General features: G+C 39.1%; 2 protein-coding genes across 2 annotated transcripts in view; one reads left to right on the top strand and one right to left on the bottom strand.

Moving 5' to 3' along the window:
- Positions 1-27,883, top strand: part of Cpd (carboxypeptidase D) — a 68,831-nt gene that overhangs the window by 32,139 nt on the left and 8,809 nt on the right. Inside the window, exons 3-17 of the mRNA XM_042694624.1 lie at positions 155-297; positions 1,488-1,657; positions 2,428-2,777; positions 3,634-3,825; positions 7,662-7,829; positions 9,303-9,412; positions 12,957-13,059; positions 13,710-13,852; positions 14,789-14,958; positions 16,320-16,643; positions 17,877-18,072; positions 20,651-20,786; positions 22,958-23,089; positions 23,873-23,968; positions 24,072-24,136. Of these exons, the coding sequence (XP_042550558.1) occupies positions 155-297; positions 1,488-1,657; positions 2,428-2,777; positions 3,634-3,825; positions 7,662-7,829; positions 9,303-9,412; positions 12,957-13,059; positions 13,710-13,852; positions 14,789-14,958; positions 16,320-16,643; positions 17,877-18,072; positions 20,651-20,786; positions 22,958-23,089; positions 23,873-23,968; positions 24,072-24,136 (2,498 nt within the window). The remainder of the gene's footprint in view (positions 1-154; positions 298-1,487; positions 1,658-2,427; positions 2,778-3,633; positions 3,826-7,661; positions 7,830-9,302; positions 9,413-12,956; positions 13,060-13,709; positions 13,853-14,788; positions 14,959-16,319; positions 16,644-17,876; positions 18,073-20,650; positions 20,787-22,957; positions 23,090-23,872; positions 23,969-24,071; positions 24,137-27,883) is intronic.
- On the bottom strand, positions 25,529-26,125 carry LOC122120392 (activated RNA polymerase II transcriptional coactivator p15-like). Its single transcript, XM_042694635.1, has one exon. The coding sequence runs from the start codon at positions 26,080-26,082 to the stop codon at positions 25,699-25,701; it is 384 nt and encodes a 127-aa protein (XP_042550569.1). The 5' UTR covers positions 26,083-26,125; the 3' UTR covers positions 25,529-25,698.

The raw sequence follows: 27,883 nt of genomic DNA, 5'->3' as shown, positions 1-27,883 counted from the left end.
ATTATTCTCCTCTGTGGTTGAAGAGCCTTCCCCAAGTTCATACAACTTGATGAAAACTTGGCAGAGATGGCTGAATTTCATTTAAATTCAGTCTTTTGAAGGGTGGAATTCCTTTCCTTTTTGGGGTAAACTTGTTTTTTTCTTCATGTTTCAGGTGGTATGCAAGATTATAATTATGTATGGGCCAACTGCTTTGAGATCACATTAGAATTGTCTTGTTGCAAGTACCCACCTGCTTCACAGCTTCGACAGGAATGGGAGAACAATCGTGAGTCTTTGATCACATTGATTGAAAAGGTAAAAGTCACTGACTAGAGAATAGAAGTCATGGATTAGAATAGAAGCCATGGTTGGTTGCATATGAATAGCAGTCTAAATTTGGTATTCTTTATGTTTTTTGTTTGATTTTTTTCCCCCAGTCTTGGGCTTGAACTTGGGGCCTGGGTGCTGTTCCTGAGTTTTTTTCCTCAAGACTAGTGCTCTACCACTTGAACCATAGTTCTTCTTCTGGTTTTGTGGTGTGTGTGTGTGTGTGTGTGTGTGTGTGTGTGTGTGTGTGTGTGTGTGTGTGTGTGTGTGTGTGTGTGTGTGTGTGTGTGTGTGTGTTTATGTGTGTGATTAATCGATGGAAGTTAGGTTTATAGACTTACAGACTTTCCTGCCCTGGCTGGCTTCAAATGGTGATCCTCAGATCTCAGCCACCTGAATAGATAGGATTATAGGCATGAGCCACCAACTTCTGACCTCTTTATCTGTTTTTATTATTTAAGATTATAGGTATTACTACAGATTATTTGATTATAATCTGTTAAAGCATTTTCTAGATGTGCCTCTTCTGTCTTCCCTAATCCTACTGCAGCTTTCTATTCCATGGGGCTCTCTTTGCCTGTTTTACAACACTTTTGCAAATGGAAATAATCAGTGAGATTTGTACTACTAGGGGTTGGGGTTGTAGTTTGGTTGTAGGATGCTTGATTGGTATCAGCAAAAGAAGCCCTGGTTCAATCCCAACTATCAAATACTCCTGACAAACCTGTACTGCTGGGTTCTTAAATATGTATTTTCTCAAGAGCCTTTGCCATTCATTATATGAACCACAGATATGAGTTTAGTTTAAATTTCAAACTCATACAACAATTTGATATACAACTATTAGATATGCCAGAAATGATATTTGCTGAAGAAATTATTAGAAACCTAGCTTTGAAAAGAAGGAATTTCAGAAGCACCTTAGTTACATAGATTCAGATGTGAGTGTATAAACACAATGTGTATACATATACATATACACACATATTTGTGTGTATATATAACTTAAGTTTAAGAATTTAGTACTTTATTTGACATTCAAGGGATTGAAAATACTTTGATAGGCTAGAAGAGCAACTTTAATTTCTAAAAGGAAGTTCTAGTATCACTGTAGATAAATGTTCTGTTGTTTTGCCTTTCAAATTGATTTTCTCTGAACTTTGATTCTTATTTTTTAGGTCCACATTGGAATTAAAGGATTTGTTAAAGATTCAGTAACAGGATCTGGGTTAGAGAATGCAACCATCTCAGTAGCTGGTATTAATCATAATATCACAACAGGCAGATTTGGTGATTTTCACCGGTTGCTTGTTCCTGGAATATATAATCTTACAGCAGTATTACCTGGGTAAGAATTTAAACTAGGCTTTTAAAATGTTAAGCTTCTATTTTATAGCTAAGACAGAAAAATATCTATTAAATGTTACTTCTTGTATGTGCCTTTTATTTTTCTTACTTTTGGATTTTTCTCCTCTTTTTTTTGTAAGGAGAAAAAAATGTCATGGAGTATTTTGTCACATGACAAAATGTGAAGTGTAATTAATGTTGGGAGGAAGAACAATTTTTAAAGCTTGGGAAGAATTTTAGCCATGTTAAAGCTCTGACCCAAGGACCAGAACAGAAGCAACCAAGGGCTCTGCAAATGGCATTTGGAGAACTCTGAATCATCAGCTTTCTAGCATATGAAAGGAGTGGTTTCCCCCACCACAAACCTCCTGCAAACTTTTCTAGAGGTTTGCCTTTGTAAGGAAAGGATTTAATTGATAACCTTTCATTTAATTTTGAACTTTAAAACGTGGGAAAGAAGCTAGAATGCCAGTTTGATAAGATACAGCAAAAATGAATAATTTATACTTTTGAATATTGTAGCAATGGTATAATGGAGTAATTAGCATACTTATTCTTTTGAATGTTATTTTTTTTAAACATTCTAATATGAGGTACCTGAGAAGGTTGGTAAGAAAATAGTTACTTAGTCTGAGATTCTCAAGAGATAACATCCTAAAACTCTTTTAAGTTTATATATGTATCTTTGTTTAATTTTGGGTGTGTTTCCCTCATGTTGAAAGTACTGTCTGTCTTAACTCCAAGCCCTCACCTTTGTCATTATTTTTTCAGGTACATGCCGTTGACCATTAATAATATAATGGTGAAAGAAGGACCAGCCACAGAGGTGGATTTTTCCCTTCGGCCAACTGTGGCTTCAGTAATCCCTGACACCACTGAGGTGGCAGCAACTGCGAGCACAGTTGCTGGTCCTAATATCTCTCCTGGAACATCCCCATCCCACCAGCCGATTCAGCCAAAAGATTTTCACCACCACCATTTCCCTGACATGGAAATCTTCTTGAGGAGATTTGCCAATGAATATCCTAATATCACTCGTCTTTACTCACTAGGAAAATCAGTGGAGTCTAGAGAACTCTATGTGATGGAGATATCGGATAATCCAGGTGTCCACGAACCAGGTAATTGGTATGGTCTTACATAGAATTTCCCTTTTTTTTTTTTTCCTCTGTCATTTGTGGGGCTTGAGCTTTGGGTCTGGGTGCAGTCCTTGAGTTCTTCAGCTCAAGACTAGCACTCTGCCACTTGAGCCACAGCACCACTTCCTTGCATATAATTTCTGTAATGCCTCTCAAAGCTTTGCATTATATTGTTCTTCTTGTTGTGTAGTATGTGTATTTAAGGAAACATAATCAAAAAAGAAAATGTAGGCCAGTCTTTTCCCTACAAAGAAGAAATCTATTTGCTAATCCACGTTAGGCATGGTATTTGATATGTAACTAAATTAGATTCCTTCTACTAATAATTATGCTATAAATTAAATTTCCTTTGCACATCTGTGTACATGTACCACACACATACATGCATATACATACACACATGCTGCTGAGACATACATGTTTTTAAGGAAACTTCAAGATGTTTGGGAAGGTTTTACTTGATTTTGGCAAAATACATGTTTGTTAAAAAATTTTCATCCAGGTATTGGTGGCTCACGCCTGTAATCCTAGCTACTCAGAAGGCTGAGGTCAGACGATCGCTGTTCCAACCATGAGGCTCCTTATCTCCAATTAACCACCAGAATATCGGAAGGAAGTGGCGCTGTGGCTCAAAGTGGTAGAGTACTAGCCTTGAGCAAAAAAGCTCAGGCAAAAAAACCTCAGTGCTCAGGCCCTGAGTTCAAGCCCCAGAACCAAAAAAAAAAAACCCAAAAAACAAAAAACAAAATTCAGTATATTTGAACATATTGGGAAGAAAAGGGAGAGTCCATGAAAAGTGAAAAGGAAAATATCTTCCATGTAATTATTTTGTTTTCAGGTGAGCCAGAGTTTAAGTACATTGGAAATATGCATGGAAATGAAGTAGTTGGAAGAGAATTGCTACTGAACCTCATTGAATACCTTTGTAAGAACTTTGGAACAGATCCTGAAGTAACTGATTTGGTTCGAAGCACTAGAATTCACCTTATGCCATCCATGAATCCTGATGGGTATGAAAAGTCCCAAGAAGGTAAAGAATAACTGATTAGTAGTGCTTAGGGTTTTAGTTATTATATGATATGATTATTTTTAGGATAGAAGAGACTTTGAACCTCTTGTTTCTTGGAATTTCTTCCTTTCTTATAAGCTCTTTTATATACTTGTAAATTGGCCAGACCATTAAGATCAAGGTTATGTTCACAGCTTTTTTTTTCTTTTCTTTTCTCTTTGTATTTTAGTAATGTCTTTCTGTATTATTCAGGGCCCTTTAGAGGAGCAGAACCAACCAATAGGGTACATATTTAATTATAAAAGATTTAAGGCTAAGTGCCAGTGGCTCATGCCTGTAATCCTAGCTGCTCAGGAGACTGAGATGTGAGGATTGCTGTTCAAAGCCAATCCAGGTGGGAAAGTCCGTGAGACTCTTCTCTCCATCTAATCAACCACCTAAAAACTGTCAGTGGCACTATGGCTCAAGTGATAGAGCGCTCACCTTGAGTTGAAGTGCTGAGGGGCCCAGAGTTCAAGCCCCATGACCGACCAAAAAAAAAAAAAAAAAAGATTTATTAGACTGGCTTATATAATTAGAGACTGTCATGTACATGCTGTAAGAGAACCAATAGTCACTTAGTCCAAGAAGCTGGAAGCTTCAGAACAAGGAAGTCCAACAGTGCAGCTCCAGTCCAAGGCTGATGGCCTAGATGTTCCCTAGGGAATCTCTAGGGTAAATCATGTTGAAAGACTGAAGAAACTGGAATCTGGTGTCAATGGGCCATGGCAGAGCAGGAAGAATAGAGCTCGTGTTCACTGGCTGGCTTCCTCCTCCTACCTTTTTGGACCACCTTTTTTATCATCTGTGCTTCCAGCTTACTGGGTGGTGCTAACACGTTTAGAGTGGATCTTTCTCCTCAGTTGCTATCCCACATGTCAGTCATCCCTAGAAATGTCCTCACAGACACACCAAAAATGTACTTTCTTAATCTCCTAATTTCTCAGTTCCATCAAGTTTAATATCTATGTCTATTATATAGAAGTAGATAAATTTATCTATATAACAGATGCAGATAAATATCTCTATATTTTGTTTTAACAAGAATTTATTTTAGTATGACATGGTTAAAGCAGGGAAAATAGGAAAAGGGAGAGAAACATTTTCTGCTCCTCATGTAGGAAATGGAATTTAAAGACTCCAACATGGTATAAAAATTTTCAAAATGGTTTCATTTTAATAGTAATTTTTATTAAATTGTTGCATTGGAAATCTTCTAACTGGAAGTATTTGGAGGCAGTGACTCTGGTTTTGACCCAGTTCTATTGTTCATATATAACCTTAGCCTGCTTAATCATTGACTTCCCATTCCTGTGCCTCCTCTAGCTAGGCAAACCTATCTCTCCTGCTACAGTGTAGTAAGATCTGGGAGACCAGGTTTACCCAAGCCACCTATGTTGAACACAAGTAGAGTAAAAATCCATTTTTTCCCAACACATAATTCTATAGGGATGTTTTAAGGTTTCCTTATAAAAGTTTGATGATTTTGATCTATAATAGATAGACAATGGGCAAATTAACAGGGGAAAAAAAGTAACAAATTTACTAATGTGCAGAAACATAGCACCCATATACAAAGTACATGACTAAGGAGAAGTAGGCAGTTGAAGCTTATATACAGTTAAGCAAAGGGATGGGGTTTGGATTCCTTAGGTGGAGAGGTGGCTACAGGCTATGGAAGTTTGAGGGGACAAAGTGCACTGTGATAAAGGTTGTCCACACGTGTGTGTGTGTGTGTGTGTGTGTGTGTGTGTGTGTGTGTGTGAGAGAGAGAGAGAGAGAGAGAGAGGGGGGAGAAAGAGAGAGAGGGAGAGGGAGAGAGACAGACAGAGAGAGGGGAAGAAGAGAGGGAGAGAGAATGTGTTTGCTCATGTGCATGTGCTACTCCTGAGAATTTAATTCAGGTCTGGGCACTGTCCTTGAACTTTTTTTGCTTATGGCTAGTGCTCTACCACTTGAGCCACAGCTCCACTTCCAGGTTTTTGGTGGTTAACTGGAGTCTCACAGACTTTCCTCCCCAGGCTGACTTTGAACTGAGAGCCTCGAGTCTCAGCCTCCTGAGTAGCTAGGATTATAGATTATATGTCAGCCACCTGTACCTGGCAAGATAAAGTCTCTCAGTCATAGGTATCTGTGGTCATCTCTGGACCAGACTTCAGATCCCCAATCTATTCTTTCTATGAAAATAACTTTTCGAGGTTGAAAAGAAGTATCATATAGAAAAACTGCTGCTGCATTTACTACTTGCTAATATAGAGAAATGTAAATTTCTTTTTATAAAAAGACAGCTTTTCAGGGCTGGGAAGGTGGCTTAGTGGTAGAGGGCTTGCCTTGCATGCCTGAGGCCCTGGGTTCGATTCCTCAGCACCACATAAGCAAAAAGAAAAAAGCCAGAAGTGACGCTGTGACTCAAGTGGTAGAGCGCTAGCCTTGAGCTGAAGAGCTGAGGGACAGCGCCCAGGCCCAGAGTTCAGGCCCCACAACCGGACCCTAAATAAATAAATAAATAAAAAGACAGCTTTTCAGAGCTATTCCTGTGACTGCAGTTTCTCTCAATAACTAATTTGGAATATGCCCTACTATTTGGGGTGTGATATTTCACTCTCTCACAGTTGCTCCTAGGCAATAATACCTGTAAGTAGAACAGGAAAACCACAGTATGAATATGCAGCCGCATGATTGATAATTCACCCTGCGCTAACTACTGGGTGTATTATCTTATCATTATTACCCATTTGATTTGAATTTTTTTCTCATAATTGCAGTATGGAATATGCACAGTTAATGTTAAGTTGGACTTTTCTTCTCTATCATTTTATATTTTATGTTTTTCTTATTTTGATTATTTTTTTGCTTTGTCTTACTTTACTTTTTTGTGATCACGCCAATGTAAGCATACCATAATTTCAGTTAGTCTGGTTCTCTTTTTTCTCTTTTTTTCTTTTTTTTTTTTTTTGTCAGTTGTGGGGCTTGAACTCTGCCTGAGTGCTGTCCCTCAGCTTTTCAGCTCAAGGCAAGCACTCTACCACTTGAGCTACAACGCCACTTCTGGTTTTCTGGTGGTTTATTGGAGATAAGAGTTTCACGGACTTTCTTGCCCGGGCTGGCTTTGAACCGAAATCCTCAGATCTCAGCCTCCTGAGTAACTAGGATTACAGGCGTGAGCCACCGGCGCCTGGCTTAGTCTGGTTCTTTAGGATGTCTTACTGTGTACAAGTCCAATAGAGTTCCTCTTTGACCATTACTGCTCACTCAAAGGTGTGAGCATGTCTTTGTGTGTTGATTATTGACAGTTGAGTGAAACTTTAATGTAATTTATATAATTGATATTTTTCTTCTCAAAGTATGACTAGAGAGCAGAAGCAAAATGTTCGTAGCTTTAGCCCTCTGTTCTAAAAGTCTGAAAAAGAGGTTTTAAGCACACAATTTAAATAAAATGTGTTATTTTATTTTTTATGCTGGTCCTGAGGCTTGAACTCAGTGTCTGAGGGCTATTCCTGAACTTTCGTGCTCAAGGCTAGTGCTCTCCAACTTGAGCCACAACTCTACTTTCAGTTTTTTTGGTGGTTTAGTGGAGATAAAGAATATCACAGACTTTCCTGCCTGGGCTGGCTCCTAACTGTAATCCTCAGATCTCAGACTTCCAAGTAGCTAGGATTATAGGTGTGAGCCACTGACACAAGGCAATAACAACAGGATTGATAACAATGAATTATAATGTGTTTGTACTTGACCATAAGTTAAAATAGCTGAAGTAGTATGTGTTGGATTATAATACAAGCAAAATATACCTTAAATTGGAATCTTCTATCTTTCAGGAGATTCAGTAAGTGTAATTGGTAGAAACAACAGCAACAACTTTGATTTGAATCGGAATTTCCCAGACCAGTTTGTTCAGATCACAGATCCTACCCAACCAGAAACTATTGCTGTAATGAGCTGGATGAAGGCTTATCCTTTTGTGCTGTCAGCAAACCTGCATGGAGGTATGGTAACTCTATATTCCACTAATGTGTCTTACTAGGAGCAATAGAAAATTCTAGTGAAACCTTATCTGTTTACAGTCTTAAGCTTTCAGAAAATGAGTATTCTGTTACTGCTTCTGTGGCAGATAACAATAAAGGTCTTACTGTTTTTTAGGCCAATTCCATGGTTGTTCCCTCCACTCTTTTTTTTTTTCTTTCCTGGCTTTTCTTTCTTTATCCTCCCCACCCTTTCTCTTTCTCTAAACCTCCCTTCTTTCTCTTCCCTTTCTCTCTTTTCTTCTCCATGTCCAACTTCTCTCCATTGAAATGGAGTGAATTTTTCTGCTCTTGGCTGCCTTGGAACCTCAATCCTTCCAATCAATATTAGCTTCTCACATAGCTAGGATGGTAGGCACATCATCACTACACCCAGCTGTGGGTTGAGAAGGGAGTCCCAAACTTCCTCTCAGACTGGCCTCACAATCTCAGCTGGGAGGCTGAGAATAACTATAACTAGCCATTAGCACTCAGCTGATACTTTTTGTTTGAATTTTGATCACAGATCCAAGGTGAAACAATGTGTTTGAGACATTTGAGTAGGAGGAGGTGTTACAGCATATTTATTCTTGGGGATTGAATGAGTGTAGCTTTTCATATTTGCTACCTAAGAATTTTTTTGTGTGAATGTTTGCAGTTGTTTCTTATTTCATCGAAATTAAGGTTGGAAATTCCATTCCTGTTGCCTCCCTTCCTATGAAATAGCATGATAAAAAAAGGGCAAAGGTGAATAGCTCAGTAGAGGGCATAATAGACAAACGAAAACAGTGTGACTAACAGGAAAATAAAACATTCCAATCTTTGGCAGGGGAGTGAGAATGTACATCTGAAAGACTGTGCCTGAGAAGCACAAAGGGAGCTGATAACTTCCTTCATGTGTATCTTAGCTCCTGAAATATGACATGATATAGCTCCAACTGAATAGTTTCTTTTTTTCTTTTTTTTTTTTTTGTCAGTTGTGGGGCTTGAACTCTGGGCTTGGGCACTGTCCCTGCGCTCTTCAGCTCAAGGGGAGTGTTATACTGCTTGAGCCACAGCACCACTTCCAGTTTTCTAGTGGTTTATTGGAGATAAGAGTCTCATGGACTTTGCTGCCCAGGCAGGCTTTGAACCGTGATCCTCAGATCTCAGCCCTCTGAGTAGCTAGGATTACAGGCGTGAGCCACTGGCACCGGGCTTCAATAGTTTCTAATAAGATCCTAAAAGAGGGGGTTGGGAAGGTGGCTCAATGGTAGAGAGTTTGCCTTGCATGCATGAGGCCCTGGGTTCGATTCCTCAGCATCACATAAGCAGAAAAAGCTGTAAGCCCTTATTTCTCATTTCTGTTCCTGAACAGATATTGTTTTTTCTTCCCTGGCACTGTTATCAAAAGCTTACTTTATGTCAGTGACCCATCTTGAAACAGATAATGATATATTTTCCTTTTTTGGCTTATAGGTTCACTGGTAGTTAACTACCCTTTCGATGATGATGAACAAGGAATTGCCACATACAGTAAATCACCAGATGATGCTGTGTTTCAACAAATAGCACTTTCTTATTCTAAGGTAAGCTTTTGTTTAAATATCATATGCTGTAAAATGAACTGATTAAAAAATGACATGGAGTCTGGCACCAATGGCTCATACCCATAATCACAACTACTCAAAAAATGAAGATTGGGAGGATTATAATTCCAGGCCAGCCTGGCCAAAAGAGTCCATGAGATCCTATCTCAACAGGAAAAAGATGGTTGTAGTGGTACATACTCTCATCCCAGCTACGGTAATAAGCTTAAATAGGAGGATTGCAATCCAGACCAGCCCAGTCAAAAAGTGAGACCATGTCTCAAAAATAACCACAGCAAAAGTAGTAGAGCACCTGCCTAGCAAGCACAAGACCCTGAGGTTAAGGCTCAGTATCAGGGGAAGAGGGGGAAAACCTTAAAATAACGTCCAAGTGGTTTTTTGGTTGGGCTTTTCATGACTCTTTCAGTCAGCTTTTGGGGCTTTTCTTTTCCTATTTCCTACTTGACTTTGTGAATATACTACTTGTCTTTCTCCATTTGCTTTTAAAAAATTTTTCTGTTTATGTGGTACTGAGGAATTGAACCCAAGGCTTCATGCCTGCTAGGCAAACACTCTACCACTAAGCCACATTCCCAGCCCATCCATTTGCCTTTAATAGCACAGTAGCTGGAACATATGGTGTGAGCTTTTTTTCATTTAACAAACATTTAAGTCACAAGCTAAGTGAAAAATAAATAGAAGAGTCGACAAGCTGCAGTGCTACAACCAATGGGAATATCTACCTTATCACTTGTTTCTTGTAAATTGACTTACAAGAAGTTTTTATTGAATTGCAAGTATAGCCATACTTCACAGATTATCTATGGCTGCTTCCTCCTTCAACTTTTGAAAATGAGTTGGTGTAAATTACCATGTTAGCAAACTAAAGTAGAAAACTTTGCAATTATCTCAATAGATTCAAGGAGCAGAATTGAAAAATTGCAACAGAGATTTTAGGGAAAGCCTAATTTTTTTACAATCTGGCCCTTTTTCAGGAAAACATTGCTAATGTCTGGTTTAAGGTATTTAATCCCATAGTAGTAGAGAGCAAGGAAAAGAAGGCAAAAGTTTTTTGTATTTTCTAAACTTCCTATAATAAATATGAATTCTTTTTCTGATCAGAAACTTAAAATTTGTATGTATGAAAATTTTATTTAAAAAATGTTCTTAGAAAACTTTAAAGTTAGGTAGGCATTGGTGGCTCACACTGGTAATCCTAGCTGCTCAGGAGGCTGAGATCTTATGATCATGGTTCAAAGCCAGCCTGGGCAGGAAAGTCCTTGAGACTCTTATCTCCAATAAACCACTCACAAAACCGGAAGTGGTGCTATGGCTCATGTGGTAGAGTGTTAGCCTTTAGTTGAAGAGCTGGGGGACAACACCAAGGCCCAGAGTTCAAGCCCCACGACCACCACCACCAACAGCAACAAAAAAGAAAACTTTAAAGTTTGGGTTTGGGCAGTAGGTATACTCCAAGTTTTAGACTACTGATTCCATTTGTGACCACTGAATATAGATTAAGAAGGTTAATACTTCAACTCTGTGCTGTCTAATCCATCCTTCATCATTCCACCTTCCCTACTTCTTCATTCTTTGCAAGTGTCCCTTGTGTAATTATTAGGAGCTGCAAGTAAAGGAGAATAGCTATTTATTTCACCTTAAAGAAGTTTTACTTTCTACTGGGCACAGTGGCTCATGCCTGTAATTCTGGCTACTCAGGAGGCTGAAGGCTGGGGAGATGGCTGTTAAGAGACCAACCCAGGTGAAAATGTTTGCAAGACCCACTTTTCGTGTGTGTGTTGGTCCTGGGGCTTGAACTCAAGGCCTGGGTGCTGACCCTGAGCTTTTGTGCTCAAGGCTAGTGCTCTACCACTTGAATCTCAGCTCCACTTTGAGGGGTTTTTTTTGTAGTTTAATGGAGATAAGAGTCTCATAGACTTTCTTGCCCAAGTTTGGCTCCAAACTGATTCTCAGATCTCAGCCTCCTGATTAGCTAGGATTACAGGTGTACAGTGCCTAGCTGTTTTATTATTTTTAAATTGTTATTATAAAGGTAATATACAGAGGGGTTACAGTTACACAGATCAGGTAATGAGTACATTTCTTTTTGGACACTGGTACCCCTTTCCTCACTCTTTAAGAGCTTTTCTTAACCAATTAAAAGCTGGGTACAGTGACACACTGCTATCATCCAAACTGTGCAGGAAGTGTAATTAGGAAGATCATGATTTAGGCCAACTGGGGCAAAAAGCAATATTCTATGTAAGAAATAACAAACAATAACAAAAAGGGCTAGGGGTATAGCTGAAAGATCCTCAGTTCAAATCTCAGTTCCACAAATCTCAGTACCACCAAGGGAGGGAAAAAATTCTTGCCTTTTGTTGGACAAATCATTTCTTTTTTGGGGGGAAGCGAGAGGAGTGATGTACCTGGAATAATGACAGAAGAATGGATATTGCTCTATCACAATCAAAATGATTGGACCAGATTTTGCATACATACATACATGCATATATTCCCATTATATATTGCATCTATCCTCATGGTTCAGCTTTTCACCCTCATTGTGACTTCTTGTTCCTTAGTTTCTCTTTATTCTCTTAGACTGTTAAACATTTATCTTTCTATCCTGCCTGGACTCATGACCATATCTTTTCAGAGATACTTCCAAGGTTCTGGTGTATCCCTTTGACACACCTGCCTTCCTGATATCCAGTCCTCAAAAGGAGACCATTGCCATCAATGCCCAAAGGGCTATCCTAGTTCCCCTAGACATTAGGGAAGGCTCCTGATTCCACAGTGTGTGGTGTGTGTGTGTGTGTGTGTGTGTGTGTGTGTGTGTGTGTGTGTGTGTGTGTGTGTGTGTGTGTGTGTGTGTGTGTGTGTGTGTGTTTTATTTTGTGGAATTTTAAATCCTTGAAAATAAAAAAATAATGTGTGAATATGAGCAGAATTTTTTTTGGGGGGGCTAGGAATCATTTATTAGCCATGGTGTCTGATGAGCAGAATTTTTTATGCTGGTCCTAGGGCTTGAACTCAGGGGCCTGACAACTGCCCCTGAGATTTTTTTCTCAAGGCTAGTGCTCTACCATTTGAGACACGGCGCAACTTCCAGCTTTTTCTGAGTAGTTTTTTGGAGATAAGAGTCTCATAGACTTTCCTGTCCAGGCTGGCTTTGAACTGTAATCCTTAGATCTCAGCCTTCTGAGTAACTAGGATTACAGGCATGAACTACCATTGTCCAGCAAGCAGAATTTTTTAGAGAAGGATTAGGCTGAGTTTTTTTAAATTAAGTGAAATCTTATATATTATCTTACAAAGAACATTTTTAATTTTTAAAAATAAATTCATATAGACAAAATTCAAATGACATCTAGAATTTGTACATTAAAAAGTCTCACTTCTATCTTTGTCCCTGTTCCCTAACCCCAATCCCTCATACTCACTATTGGTAACCATGTTTATTATTGTCCTATATCCTTCCTGTGTTTTTTTTTAATGTAGATTTAAACAAATACAAATAAAGGTTCTTTTTTTTTTACAGGAAAACTCCCAAATGTTTCAAGGTAGACCTTGCAAGAATATGTACCCTAATGAATATTTTCCTCATGGAATAACAAATGGAGCTAATTGGTATAATGTCCCAGGTAAAGATTATCAGTCTTACAATTTGATGGAATGTTCTTCTGGATGGTGCTGCTTATTACTGATCTTTTTTTTAATTGTGAGAAAGAATCATTTTTTAAACATGTTTAAATCATTTAAATGTTCAAATAACCTTTTCAGCTAGTTTTCATTTTTGTGTTCTCTGGGTTTTGAGTAAAGTCATGCATTACAACTTGGTCAAAGTTGTTCGTTTTTATTTCTGGCTACTACAAGATGTAAAGCTACATATGAATTTTATTTTTTATTTTTTATTTTTTATTTTTTGCCAGTCCTGGGACTCGAACTCAGGGCATGGCCACTATCCCTGAGCTTCTTTTGCTCAAGGCTAGCACTCTACTACTTGAGCCACAGTGCCATTTCTGGCTTTTTTTGTTTATGTGGCACTGAGGACTTGAACCATTTAATGCATGCTAGGCAAGCACTTTAACACTAAGACATGTGAATTTTATTGGATATGGAAGTACGGGTGTTTTACCTGAACTATGAACGGTAGAGAACAAATGCATTGTTTTTCAACCAATGCAGATCCAAGATGAATGTGATGTATAACTAGTAGTAAAAACCAAAACCTTTCAGAATGTGAACTATTTAGAACTCCTTCAGTGATTTCTTTAAAATTTTTGACTTTTAGGTGGTATGCAGGACTGGAACTATTTACAAACAAATTGCTTTGAAGTAACTATTGAACTAGGTTGTGTGAAATACCCATTTGAAAAAGATCTGCCAAACTTCTGGGAACAGAATCGAAGATCTCTAATCCAGTTTATGAAACAGGTGCTCAGGAGTGAACTTTGATTTTTCCCATGGGCAAGGGTTTTGGGAGGGCTGATTGTTTTCAAATAGTGATGTGAGGATAGAGCCTTTCTAATATTTACTCCTTTTGAATATTCCAATTCGTTTAGTATATTTATCTGAAAACGTCATGGATACAAGTGAGTTTATTTTTATAAATGTGAAAGGGTTGAAGAAAATGACTAAACAAGGTAGTTAATGATTAATGAGAACTTTTTACCATCTTCATAAAAGGCCTACATGAATTAGATGCATATCTAAGCATTTCTCAAGTCAAGGAAGATGGACTATAAATATTTTTAAAATTAATCTTATTTACTTTTTCTTTTTTTTTTATTTTTATTTTTGCTGGTCGTGGGTCCTGAACTCTGGGCCTGGGCACTGTCCCTCAGCTCAAGGCTAGCACTCTACCACTTGAGCCATAGCACCACTTCTAGCTTTTTCTGCTTATGTGGTGCTGAGGAATCGAACCCAGGGCCTCATGCATGCAAGGCAAGCATTCTACCACTGAGCCACCTTCCCAGCCCCTTATTTACTTTTTCTAATGTGGTACCAAGGAATCAATCCCAGTGCTCTAATCCAGAATATTCCTTTTTTCAATGGCATTTCCCTTCAGAAGAGGCCAAGCTTGTTTTCTTGCAGAATATCCTATGTCATGAAATGGTCATAATGTTCTAAACTTTTAACAATGTTTTTAATATTTCTTATGATAGACAAGCCTAGCCTATGAACAATTAGCCTTTAGAAACTGAAATATGTTGCTTAATGAGCATTTTTATTTAGGTCTACTCCAGAGTCCTAAACTCCTGTTTCATTAGTTTACATGATTAACAGTCTGTTAGTTTAGCATGTGAGCTCTCAAAGTAATTAAATGATGATCTTTACCACTTAAATCTGGGTGTTCTGTCCTTCATCCAGGTTCATCAGGGTGTCAAAGGATTTGTCCTTGATGCCACAGATGGCAGGGGTATATTAAATGCCACCATCAGTGTTGCTGAAATTAATCACCCAGTGACTACTTACAAAACTGGAGATTACTGGCGCCTTTTAGTTCCTGGAACTTACAAAATCACAGCATCTGCTCGAGGGTAAGTGATGAATGATTTAAATTGAAGGCTTGGGGATAAAACAAACATAGTTTCATTCTGGAACATTATTTCTTTAACATCCTAGAGAGGTCAGGTGCTGGTGGCTCACACTTGTAATCCTAGCTACTCAAGGGGGTGAGATCTGAGAATCCCTGGGCTCCTTTCACTCAAAACTCTACTACTTGAGCCACAATGCCACTTCCAGCTTTTTCTATGATTAATTAAAGATAAGAGTCTTCTTGCCTGAGCTATCTTTGAACCACAATCTTCAGATCTCAACATCCTGAGTAGCTACAGTAATTATAGGCATGAGCCACCAGCGCCAGTCTAGTTCTGGCTTTTTGCCAGTTACTTTCGGATAGGAATTGTATGTCCTCAAATAAACTCTAGCTTCAAACCCTGATCCTTAGATCTCAGCCTCCTAAGTAGCTAGGATTGCAGGCCTGGCCAGCCAACTTATTTCTGAAGTGTTAGTTTTAAGATCAATTGAAGTGAAGCTAAGTATATGAAAACAAAAAAAGTCTCTCAAATATCTAGTGGTCTATAAATGGAGGGGTTAGAATCTCACACACTCATGAGTAATGAGGACAATTCTCTGTTTCATCCATTTTGGCAATGTATTAGAGAAACTAAAGCAGCAGGGTATTTGAGAACCGAGACAAGAATGGTGCCTATGGAAATGCCCTAAGTTAGCACCTCGCATATTTTTCCACCCACATACCCTAGCAGACAAGGAAGTTATATTCCAGGATACATGGTGTGCAACAAATTTTCATTTGAAGTCATGTTATCAAGCTTTTTTTTTATATGTATATTGCTAGTACTGGGTCCTGAACTCAGAGCCTCTCATTCTCATTTTCCTTTCTCACTCAAGGTTAATGCTCTACTACTTGAGCCACACCTTCACTTCTGGCTTTTTGATGGTTAATTGGAAATAAGAGGCTACAATGCTTGATAAGAAATGTACTCATTATCTTGCCCATGTAATTGTAACCCCTCTATACAGTATTTTCACAATAAAAAATAAATAAAAATTAAAAGAATCTAATAGATTTGTTTGCCTGGGCTGGATTAAACTAAGATCTTCAGTTCTCAGCCTCCTGAGTAGCTAGGATTACAAGTGTGAGCCACCAGCAAATATTATTAATTTTTAGAGACTCACTCAAATTTTACATATACTAGGGTCTTTTCTCTGTAAATTAATGTTTTAAAGAATCATAATTTACCTAAAAGCTAAACACTTTAGGAAGATATACCCCATTTCTTCCTCTGGTTCATGTATCCCCAGTGTGTCTCTGTTTCTCAGTGTTTGGGTACCGCTGCTGAAGAACTGTGGCCCTGATCTGTCTGCTTTATTCTAGGTATAATCCAGTTACCAAGAATGTGACTGTCAGGGGTGAAGGTGCTATTCAGGTCAACTTTACACTTGTTCGATCATCAACAGATGCAAACAATGAATCAAAGAAAGGAAAGGGGGATAGCACCAACACCGAGGATACCAGTGACCCAACTACTAAAGAATTTGAAGCTTTAATCAAAGACCTTTCAGCTGAGAATGGGTTGGAAGGTCTCATGTTAAGCTCCTCCTCAAATCTGGCTCTTTATCGATATCATTCATATAAAGACTTATCAGAATTTTTGAGAGGACTTGTAATGAACTATCCACAGATTACAAATCTTACCACGTAAGTGTTACCTTCTGCCTGTCTACCTGCCCCTGTCCCTTCCTCCCTTCCTTTCTTATACCTCTACTTCCTTCTCTCTCTTTTCTTTTTTTTTTTTTGGTCCAGTCGTGGGGACTGAACTCTGGGCCTGGGCGCTGTCCCTCAGCTCTTCAGCTCAAGGCTAGCGCTCTACCTCTTGAGCCACAGCGCCACTTCTGGCTTTTTTCATTTTGTTTATGTGGTGCTGAGGAATCGAACCCAGGGCCTCAGGCATGCAAGGCGAGCGCTCTACCACTGAGCCATCTTCCCAACCCCTCCCTGAGCTTCTTTTGTTCAAGTCTAGCACTCTACCACTTGAGCAACAGCTCAAGTGCCTTTTCTGTGTATGTGGTACTGAGGAATTGAACCCAGGGCTTCATGCATGCTAGGCAAGCACTCTACCACTAAGCCACATTCCCAGTCCCTATAGACCTAATTTTTAAAAAACCAAAATTAGACAATATTTTGCAGTTTTCTTAGCTTGCTTAATTTTTTTTTAACCTTGTAATCCAAGAAGTGCTTTTAGTTAACTATTCTCCCCAAATGTGGTAAACTTGGTGGGAGCAAGAGTTTTCTCTGGTAAACCAATAGGCACTAAGCATTGTTGAATAACGTCACACAGAAGCAACAATTTTGTTATTCCATTCATCTTCCTCCATAATGCTAGCACATATGCACTTTGCAACTCTTGTGACCCTCCTCTAATAGTAAAGAAAGCAGGCCTTAAGTCTCAGGGCTTCTGGGCAAGCAGAACACTTGACCAGTTTTGTTTCATTGAATTGTTTTTACTATGAAATCACATTTACAGTAACATCTAAGTTATCTTATTTACATAGATTAATTTAGATTGAAAGTAAGATGTCTATTTAAATGTTTCCATAATCAAAATTTAAGCATATCTATTTGAAAGCCATAGATGGTAGGAGATAGTACACATATTGTGAAGATGGATGGTATGGGAAGGGCTAAGTTTGAAGAAAAGCTAAACTGAATTGTAATCTTTCCTGAATCTGACAATATTTTTCTTCCAATTGATTTGGTCATGGAATACTAATTTTCAAAAGGTTTTCTGACACAATCTTACTCATTCTTTGTCATTTTAAAATGACTTTTAAGCCTTTTTGTGTGTTTTATTTACATTTTAATGTTCAAATTCCATAAGTTTAACCTAATGCTTCATCATTTGCTGACTTTTTTGTGTCTGGTTTCTGAAAGTTTGGGACAGAGTGCTGAATATCGTCATATTTGGTCCCTTGAAATCTCCAATAAACCCAACATATCTGAGCCTGAAGAACCAAAGATTCGTTTTGTTGCTGGTATCCATGGAAATGCTCCTGTTGGCACTGAACTGCTTTTGGCTCTGGCAGAATTTCTCTGCCTGAACTACAAGAAGAACCCAGCTGTTACCCAGGTAAGAGAATAGCCTGTTTTAACATGCTTTAAAAGGAAGAAGCTCAGTGATATCCGAGTACCATTTAAAACTTTTAAATTGCCGGGCATTGGTGGCTCACGCCTATAATCCTAGCTACTCAGGAGGCTGAGATCTGCGGATCGAGGTTCAAAGCCAGGCCGGAAAAGAAAGCCCCTGAGACTCTTATCTCCAATAAACCACCAGAAAACTGGAAGTGGTGCTGTGGCTCAAGTGGTAGAGCACTTGCTTTGAGCTGAACAGCTCAGGGACAGCACCCAGGCTCAGAGTTCAAGCCCCACAATGGACCAAAAAAACAAAACAAAACAAAAACCACCAAACTTTTAAATTGCTTATTAGAATTTATACACTTTTAGGCTGGGTGCCAGTGGCTCATGCCTGTAGTCCTACCTACTCAGGAGGCTGAGATCTGAGGATAGCAGTTCAAAGACAGCCTCAGCAAGAAAAATCTTATCTCTATGGAACTGTGGCTGAAGTGGTAGGATGTAGTATACCAGAAATTAGTTTTTGCTATAGGTATTAGTGCTATGGTCATCTGGAGAAGAAATTGTGTATAAGACAAATATTTGTTCTTTTTTTGGGGGGGGGGTCCGGCCGTGGGGCCTGAACTCTGGGCTGGGCGCTGTCCCTCAGCTCTTCAGCTCAAGGCTAGCGCTCTACCACTTGAGCCACAGCACCACTTCCGGCTTTTTTCTTTTTGCTTATGTGGTGCTGAGGAATCGAACTCAGGGCCTCATGCATGCAAGGCAAGCGTTCTACCACTGAGCCACCTTCCTAAGCCCCCAAATATTTGTTCTTCTTTTTCTTTTTTTTTTGGGTCCAGTCGTGGGGCCTAAACTCTGGGCCTGGGCGCTGTCCCTCAGCTCTTCAGCTCAAGGCTAGCGCTCTACCACTTGATTCATAGCACCACTTCCGGCTTTTTTCTTTTTGCTTATGTGGTGCTGGGGAATTGAACCCAGGGCCTTAGGCATACAAGGCAAGCACTCTACCACTGAGCCACCTTCCCAGACCCTTGTTCTTATTTTTCTTAACATGCTGATTTTAGCTCCTCTGTTTCATTGTCCAGATGCACATTGATATTTGCAGATTATACATTTCAACATTTTTTTTTTTTGGGGTCCGGTCATGGGGCCTGAACTCTGGGCCTGAGTGCTGTCCCTCAGCTCTTCAGCTCAAGGCAAGTGCTCTACCACTGAGCCAACTTCCCAGTCCCACATTTCAACTTTTAATCCAGAAAATAGTTTCATCATTATTACTGACTTAAGCTAGTGATCAAAAAATTTTTTTATTTTATTTTTTTGTTGGTCGTGAACTCTGGGCCTGGGTGCTGTCCCTCAGCTCTTCAGCTAAAGGCTAGCTAAAGGCTAGCACTCTATCACTGGAGCCACTTCCGGTTTTCTGAGTGGTTTATTGGAGATACGAGTCCTATGGACTTTCCTGCCCAGGCTTGCTTTGAACCGTGATCTTCAGATCTCAGTCTCCTGGGTGACTAGGACGACAGGCATGAGCCACTGGCACCTAGCAAAAAAATTGTTTCTGTTAATGCCCAAATTGTACATATTTTAGGCTTTGTAGGGCAGTTGTTCTGTAACTGTTCAACTCTGCCATATGGCACAAGAGTAGACATATGTGCCAATAAAACCTTACACAAGAAAAGCAGCAGCTGTTGGGTGCCAGTAGCTCACACCTATAATCATAACTACTCAGGAGGCTGAGACCTGAGGTTCAAAGCCAGCCTGGGCAGGAAAATCCATGAGACTTTTATCCTCAATTACCCATCAAAAAGCTGGAAATGAAGCTATGGTTCAGGTGGGAGAGAGCCAACCTTGAGTAAAGAGGCTAAAGGACAGTGCCCAGGACCTGGGTTCAAGACCTGCATATGAGTGAGAGAGACAGAGCCAGAGAGAGAGAGACAGAGACAGAGAGAGAGCAGCAGCAGCAGCAGCAGCAGAATCTGACCTGCTGGTAGTGGTTCTGTGATTAAAAAAAAAAAGTCACTGTAAAATTAGTTGTACAGTAGTACTTTGCTTTCGTTTTAAATTTATTAGGAGCAAGAGAGAATTGTACTTTACATTTAATTATTTTTAGCCCTGCCATTTAAATTAACTATTCAAAATGAACAATGGTGGGAGGGTGTTAGGGAGACACAGTGGCTGATTCCTTTAATTCTAGCTACTTGGGGAGGCATAGATCAAGATTGTGGCCAGTTCGAGGCCATTGTAGGCAAAAACTTAGAGAGACTCTTCCTATCTCAAGAAATAAGCTAGATATGGTGGCACACGTCTGTTATTCCAGCTACATGAAAGATGTAGGTAGGAAATCATATCCAAGACATGTCTGAAAAATAACTAATACAAAATAAGAAGAGGCTGGATATGTGGCTCAAGTGGTACAGTGCTTGTCTAGCAAGTGCAAGTCCCTTGAATTTAAATGCTAAAACTTCTCTCCCTGCCCCCAATAATAAAGAATGATAAAGACTTTCTATTTGAGGCATGCAAAAACGCTGTGGATTCCATATGGAGCTAATAAACTAATTCATTGATTTCTGTTTCTGTTTTAGTTGGTTGACAGGACTAGGATTGTGATTGTTCCTTCTCTAAATCCAGATGGACGAGAGCGAGCACAGGAGAAAGACTGTACTTCAAAGACAGGACAAACAAATGCCCGTGGCAAAGACTTGGATACAGACTTCACAAGTAAGGCTAGGTTTTAGATCATTCAAGTGCTTTGGAGATCATTCTTTCTCTGGTTTTACTTTATAGATGAGTTAACGAAGAAATTCTATGTCTAGGTTATGACTAGCTTGTATAGAGCTGTGTATTGTTTTTCTCTCTCCACACTCAATTGTGTGTTCTCACACAATATCTATGTATATGCTAATTTGAAGGGGCTTTTTTATTTACTTAAATGTGATTATCATCTATTCATATTATTCTGTAACTTTTTCTTGGTCACTATATCATTGACATCTTTTCACTTCACTACTTACATAGATTTTTTTTTTTTCCCCCAGTCCTGGGGCTTGAGCTCAGGGCCTGCGCACTGTCCCTGAACCTCTTTGTGCTCAAAGCAATAACTCTACACTTGAACCACAGCACCACTTCCAGCTTTTTCTGAGTAGTTTATTGGTAATAAAAGTCTCATAGACTTTCCTGCCTGAGCTGGCTTCAATCCTCAGATCTCAGCCTCCTGAGTAGGTAGGATTATAGGTGTGAGCCACCAGCACCTGGCCGACATAGATCTTTAACATTTTCATTGATGACTATTACTATATGGCAGTAACCTAGTTCAACCATTTGTTTCTAATTTTTTGCTTTTGCCAGTAGTGCTGCAGAAAACATCTTGCTTTCTGAGAATCTTGTTTTGTTTCAAAGATAGGTGATTTATTATCATTAAGTAATTGTAAAAAAAAATAGTTTTTTGTTGTTATTGTCGTTTTTGCTGGTCCTGGAGCTCAAACTCTGGGCTTAGGCACTGTCCCTGAGCTTCTCTTGCTTAAGGCTAGCTCTCTACCACTTGAGCCACAGCACCATTTCCAGCTTTTTTCTGTAATTGGAGATAAGAGTCTCACAGACTTGCCTGTCCTGGCTGGCTTTGAACTGCAATCCTCAGATCTCAGCCTCCTGAGTAGCGAAGATTACAAGCATGAGCCATGGGTGCCCAGCCTAAGTTGTTTTTTGTTGTTGTTTTTTTTTTTTTGGCCGGTTGTGGGGCCTGAACTCTGGGCCTGGGTGCTGTAGCTCGGGGCTACTGCTCTACCACTTGAGTCACAGCATCACTTCCAGTTTTTTCTGCTTATGTGGTGTTGAGGAATTGAACACAGGGCCTCATGCATGCAAGGCAAACACTCTACCACTGAGCTACCTTCCCAGCCCCTTAAGTTGTTGGGTTTTTTTTAATACTTTAAGTCAATTTATTAATGGTTAAAATGAAAAGAGAACATGAAAGCACAAATGCATCTAAAACGTAGGGTGAATGATGGGCTAGAGAATGGCAAGAGAAGATAGTTAAGGAAGGATGAGTCAATAGCAGCTACTGTTTTTTGGATTCTGCTGTATTCCAAGACATATTGCAAGTCAAATAGATGAGTCACTACATTGTATATTTCAATTTTCATAATAATTACCTGGAACATTAAATAAGGAACATAAGCTGAATGAGGTTGAGTAATTTGCAAATAGGATGTACATGAACTTTTTCCCTCCTGACCTCAAGGGTATTGGAATCTTTCTTATCACAATGATCTAAGGGGTCCCTATTTATTTTAGGAGCTACCCACTGTTAGGTTTATAAAAAGAGGTAGCCAAGTAAGAACAGCACCACGCATGTGGTATTCAGGTAAGGGGTAGGTTTATTCAGTAGACCTGCTGGGACCAGGCCAGGTTGACACTCCACGTGGCTGGCAAAGAGAGTGTCTGGCCCTGAGTTAGGCCTTATCTAGAGTAGGGGCGAGGAAACGTGTGTCCAGGTAAAGGGAAGTGGGACCAGGTAAGAGGAGGTAGGACCAGGTGGGAAAAAGGTGTGGCCACATCAGATCCGATGTGACCTCAGCGGATGCAGATGTGAACTCTTCCAGGTGTCCCAGTAAGTTGTTTTTTAATATCCATCTTTTTTTTTCAGTAAGAATTTTCTTATACTTGCTTAGTGGTATTGATGTGCGCATATTATCTCAAAGTATATGAAATGCTAAGTAACTTCCCTTATACATGTGTCTCTTGATTCAGACGTAGTTTATGGAAAAATGAGTAATTACAATTTTTTTAATCAACATATTAACTGTGCTCACATAGATATTCACATATTTCATAGATATTCACACTAAGATTTAGAACTTGGTCATTTATATTTGGCTTCTCTCTTTTTTTAGGTAATGCTTCCCAGCCTGAGACTAAAGCCATCATTGAAAATTTGATTCAGAAACAGGATTTCAGTCTTTCTGTCGCTTTAGATGGTGGTTCTGTGCTGGTTACTTACCCATATGACAAGCCAGTACAGACAGGTATGCAAAATGTCCTTTTCTATATACAGTAACCATCTTATCTAAACCTATTTAACAACAGGTAAAAAAATGACATGAATTAATGTCTCTTGTAAGTGTTTTTAAATGGTGAGCAAATAGCCAACATAAGGCAGTTGTCCATTCTCTATTTCAAAATTTCAAACATTTACTTAGAGAGGTGTGATCTCATGAAAGCTTAGCATTATTGAGTCTAGTCTTTATTTATTGATTTATTTATGATATATTGAGCGACTCTGTGTCGATCTTGGGAGTACAAAAGTGAATGTAACATAGTACGTGCCTTAAGAAAGTCATATAAGCAAACAATATTTCCGTCCCGTTTTAAATCTTGACTGGCCAGTAGAACCTTCTGGGGAGTTAGTTAACTGTTGAATATCTGGGGAGGGAGAGGGAGGTGGGAAGTTTCAACATATGGAGATAGTTTGGGCTGTTTTCAGTGTAGCTTATAAGCTTATTGTTATTAGGTCACAGTTGCCTCCAAGTGAGGTAAGGCATACCAAGACAAGTTCATTATTTTAACATAGTAGTCTATTATATAAACTACGTTAATATCTTTTAATATAAGGAAGAAGTTTGCCTTCAAAATCTGATTATCATGTACTAAACAAAACTACATGATTCATTGTAATCACCACTTGATAAACTTAGGTAGGGTGCAAGATTTAATAGAAGAAGAGAAAGTTAAAATGTATCTGTGATGTTGAACTTAGACAAAAATCTTTTAGATGTCTCCACTGATTTGTGAATTTTTCTTTTTTGTAGTGGAAAACAAAGAGACTCTAAAACATTTGGCATCTCTTTATGCAAATAACCATCCATCGATGCACATGGGTCAGCCTAGCTGCCCAAATAAGTCAGGTGAGTATATTCCCCTAGACTGTTATTATTTCTGTGGTGCTTTGGGGAAGGAAGGCCTTACATTGTTGTCTTGATGATCTTGCCTCTCTTAATGCTTTTATAGATGAGAATATCCCAGGAGGAGTAATGCGTGGAGCAGAATGGCACAGTCATTTGGGCAGCATGAAGGTATGCTTTATAGAACACATTGAGGATGGAATTATGAACAATGGCCACTGAGTAAATGAATAGGTAACATTTTTGATAGCATCAAGACTTTTCTGACACATTTAATCTGCAATGTTTTTAACCAATTTTAGTTGTATAATTTAATGGTCTTAATTATATTTACAATGTTAAATAGCCATCACTGTATTTATTTCCAAAACCTTTGTGTTTTGAAGTAAACTCTTTTCCTTCTCTTCCTATAGTCCCCAAAGTTTATAACCTTTAGTGCGCTTTCTGTCTCTATGAATTTGCCTATTCTAAATATTTTTGTACATGTTATCCTTTCATGTCTGACTTTTTTACTTAACACAATGTTTTTAGGTTCATCTACTTTTTTTCCTGACCCCTTCAGTACTGGTGTTTGAACTAAAGGCTTTGTACTTATTAGGCTAGCATTCCACACCTTAAGCCACACCTCCCAACCTTAGAATTCACTCACTCCTTTTTGATAACAAAATAATATTTCATCATATGTATATATTATTATTTTTATTACTAAATCATATTCCTGTGTTGATGTACATTTGGATTGTTTCTCCCTTTCAGCTATTGGAAATTGGAAATAATGCTTCAGTGAACATTGACACATACCTGTTTTAAGGCCTTGTTTTTGCTTCTATAGAGAGAGAGTAGAATTACTGGATCGTATTGTACTTCCATGTTTAACATTTTGAGGAACCATAAAACTTTTCTGCAATACTTGTACCATTTTACTTTTTTTTTTTCCTTTTTGCTGGTGCTGGTGCTTGAACTCAGGGCCTGGGCACTGTTCCTGAGCCTCTTTATGCTCAAGGCTAGCACTCTACCACTTGAGCCAGAGTGCCACTCTGGCTTTTTCTGAATAGTTTACTGGAGGTAAGAATCTTGTGGAGGGGCTGGGAAGGTGGCTCAGTGGTAGAGTGCTTGCCTTATATGCATGAACCCTTGGGTTCGATTCCTTAGCACCACATAAGCAGAAAAAAACGGAAGTGGCACTGTGGCTCAAGTGGTAGAACACTAGCCTTGAGCTGAAGAGCTGAGGGACAGCGCCCAGACCCAGAGTTCAGGCCCACAACCAAAAGAAAGAAAAAAAAAAAGAATCGCATGGACTTTTCTGCCTGGTCTGGCTTCAAACTTCAATCTTCAGATCTCAGCCTCCTCTGAGTGGCTAGGATTACAGGCGTGAGTCACTGGTGCCCAGCTTACCATTTTACATTCCTGTCAGCCGTGTTTAAGGATTCCAGTTTCTCCATATCCTCAACATTGCTTATTAATTTAATTATATATAAATTTTTAAGATTGTAATTACTTAATTTTATTTTACACTAGGTGGGAGACACAAAGCAATCCTCCTTAATAAAGTTGACAATGAACTTCACTCAGAACATTTTTAATAATGCACATTAAAAAAAAACTATTCATCTAACAAATTGTTCTGCAATCCAAACATACAATAGCTTGGAAAACATTTTAGAAAACAAAAGCCAATGTAAAAAGACAGATTAAAACAAGTAGAACAGTACAGGTTTTATATGGCTCAGATTTTACAATTTTCTTACTGCATCATCAATGTCAGAAATCTGTTCCTTCAGCTGGCTCCATTGCTCCAGATTTAAAGAAATACCTTTTCTTCCTGGCTTCATTTCACCTTCTGGATCCATCCAATATTCTCTAATATCAATTAGAACTTTCCCTATAAAGTCCTGAACACTTATGTATCTCATTTTCCCAATGTGAAGCGTGTTGTCATCTCTGCTGCTGCTGCTCTGCTTAGAAGATGCCAGAGCTCTCGAAGTCTCACCTGTCTTTTGCTTTTTTATAGGCTTTTCTGTAGTAACTTGCCTTTTCCCCTTTAACTTTTTGTCAACTTCACTGTCAGAATCACTGCCAGAAGAGCTTGAAGAAACAAGTTCCTTTGATTTAGGCATTGCTCTGCTCTTGCACACCAACAGGCTTGAGCTCGCTCGCTCTGGACTCTAATTATATTCTTAATATGTGTGATAATGATAGCTCATTGTGGTTTTGATTTGCATTTTTCTGATGACTCATATTGGAATATCTTTTCATGTGCTTATTGGCCATTTGTATAACTTCTTTGGAGAAATACCTATTCAGATCCTTTGCGTATTTTTAAGCTTGGTAGTCTGTCTTTTTATTGTTAAGTTACAGTTACTTATGTACTCTGAGATACATGATTTGCAGCTGTTTCTCCCCTTGTGTAGGTTTCTTTTTGCTTTCTCATGCTTTTGTTGGCAAATCTTAGCTTCCACTGTCAAGTCTAAAGTTATAGAGATTTATTTACTACTATTTTCTCCTAAGAGTTTTATAGATTTAACTCTTGAAACACTTTGTTTCTTTGTGTACAGTATACAATAGGAGTTCAATTTCATTTGTTTGTTTTAGAGACCCAATTGTTCCTGCAATTGAAAAGAAATTCGAAAATAATATTCTTCCCTCATTGAATAGTCTTGGAACCTTGTTAAATCATTGATGTATGGGATCCTTAAAAATTCTTTTCCTTTGGTCTACATTTTTTTTAACTTGGGCACTGTGCCTTAGCTTTTGTTGCTCAAAGTTGGTTTTCTATTTGAACCACAGCTCCACTTGTGGCTTTTTTGTGTGGCTAATTGATGATAAGAGTCTTATGAACTTTTCTGCCCAGGCTGGCTTCAGGTCTTCAGGTCTCAGCCTCCTGAATAGCTAAAATTCCAGGTGATGTCTAGCTCTATGCCAGTACTTCTGTTTTAATTACTATAGCTTTATAGTCTTTTTTTTTTTTGGGGGGGAGGGGGGGTCCGGTCGTGGGCCTGAACTCTGGGCTTGGGCACTGTCCCTCAGCTCTTCAGCTCAAGGCTAGAGCTCTACCACTTGAGCCACAGTGCCACTTCCGGCTTTTTTCTTTTTGCTTATGTGGTGCTGAGGAATGGAACCCAGGGCCTCATGCACGCAAGGCAAGCGCTCTACCACTGAGCTACCTTCCCAGCCCCTATAGTCATTTTTAAAGTCAGGAAGCATATGTCTTTCAATTTTGTTGCTTTTAAAGATTATTTTGAACCAGACACTGGTGGCTTAAGCCTATAATCCTAGCTACTCTGGAGGCTGAGATCTGAGGATCACAATTCATAGCCAGCCTGGGCAGGAAAATCCGTGAGACTCTTACCTTCAGTTAACCACCAGAAAACCATAATTGGTGCTGTGGTAGGGTGCCCACCTTGAACTGAAGAGCTCAGGGTCAGCACTCAGGCCTAGAGTTCAAGCCCTACGGCTGACAAAGAAAGAAAGGAAGAAAGAAAGAAGATTGTTTTGATTATTCAGAGCTCTTTTCAATTCCATTGAATTTGAAGATTAGCTCCCCTGCCCCCTCCCCCCCTGCAACCCAAACAGACTATTAGAATTTTGTTAGGGGTAGCCTTCAATCCATAGATCACCCCTACAATATTGTCTTCCTGCACATAGACTATGTCTTTCCATTTATTTAGATAGTTGTTAATTTTTCTTTTTTGTCAGTCATAGGGCTTTAACTCTGGGCCTGGGCACCTGCTCTACCACTTGAGCCTCAGTGCCACTTCTGGCTTTTTGGGTGGTTAATAGGAGATAGAGTCTTATACACTTTTTGGCCCGGGCTAACTTTGAACCATGATCCTTAGATCTCAACTTCCTGAGTAGCTAGGATTATAGGCGTGAGCCACTGGTGCCTGCCCAGCTGTTAATTTCTTTCAGATAGCATTT

The sequence above is a fragment of the Dipodomys spectabilis genome, unplaced genomic scaffold, assembly GCF_019054845.1.
Source record: "Dipodomys spectabilis isolate Male_0828 unplaced genomic scaffold, ASM1905484v1 ptg000004l, whole genome shotgun sequence".
Classification (NCBI taxonomy): domain Eukaryota; kingdom Metazoa; phylum Chordata; class Mammalia; order Rodentia; family Heteromyidae; genus Dipodomys; species Dipodomys spectabilis.
This window is presented reverse-complemented; position numbering and strand designations above follow the sequence as displayed.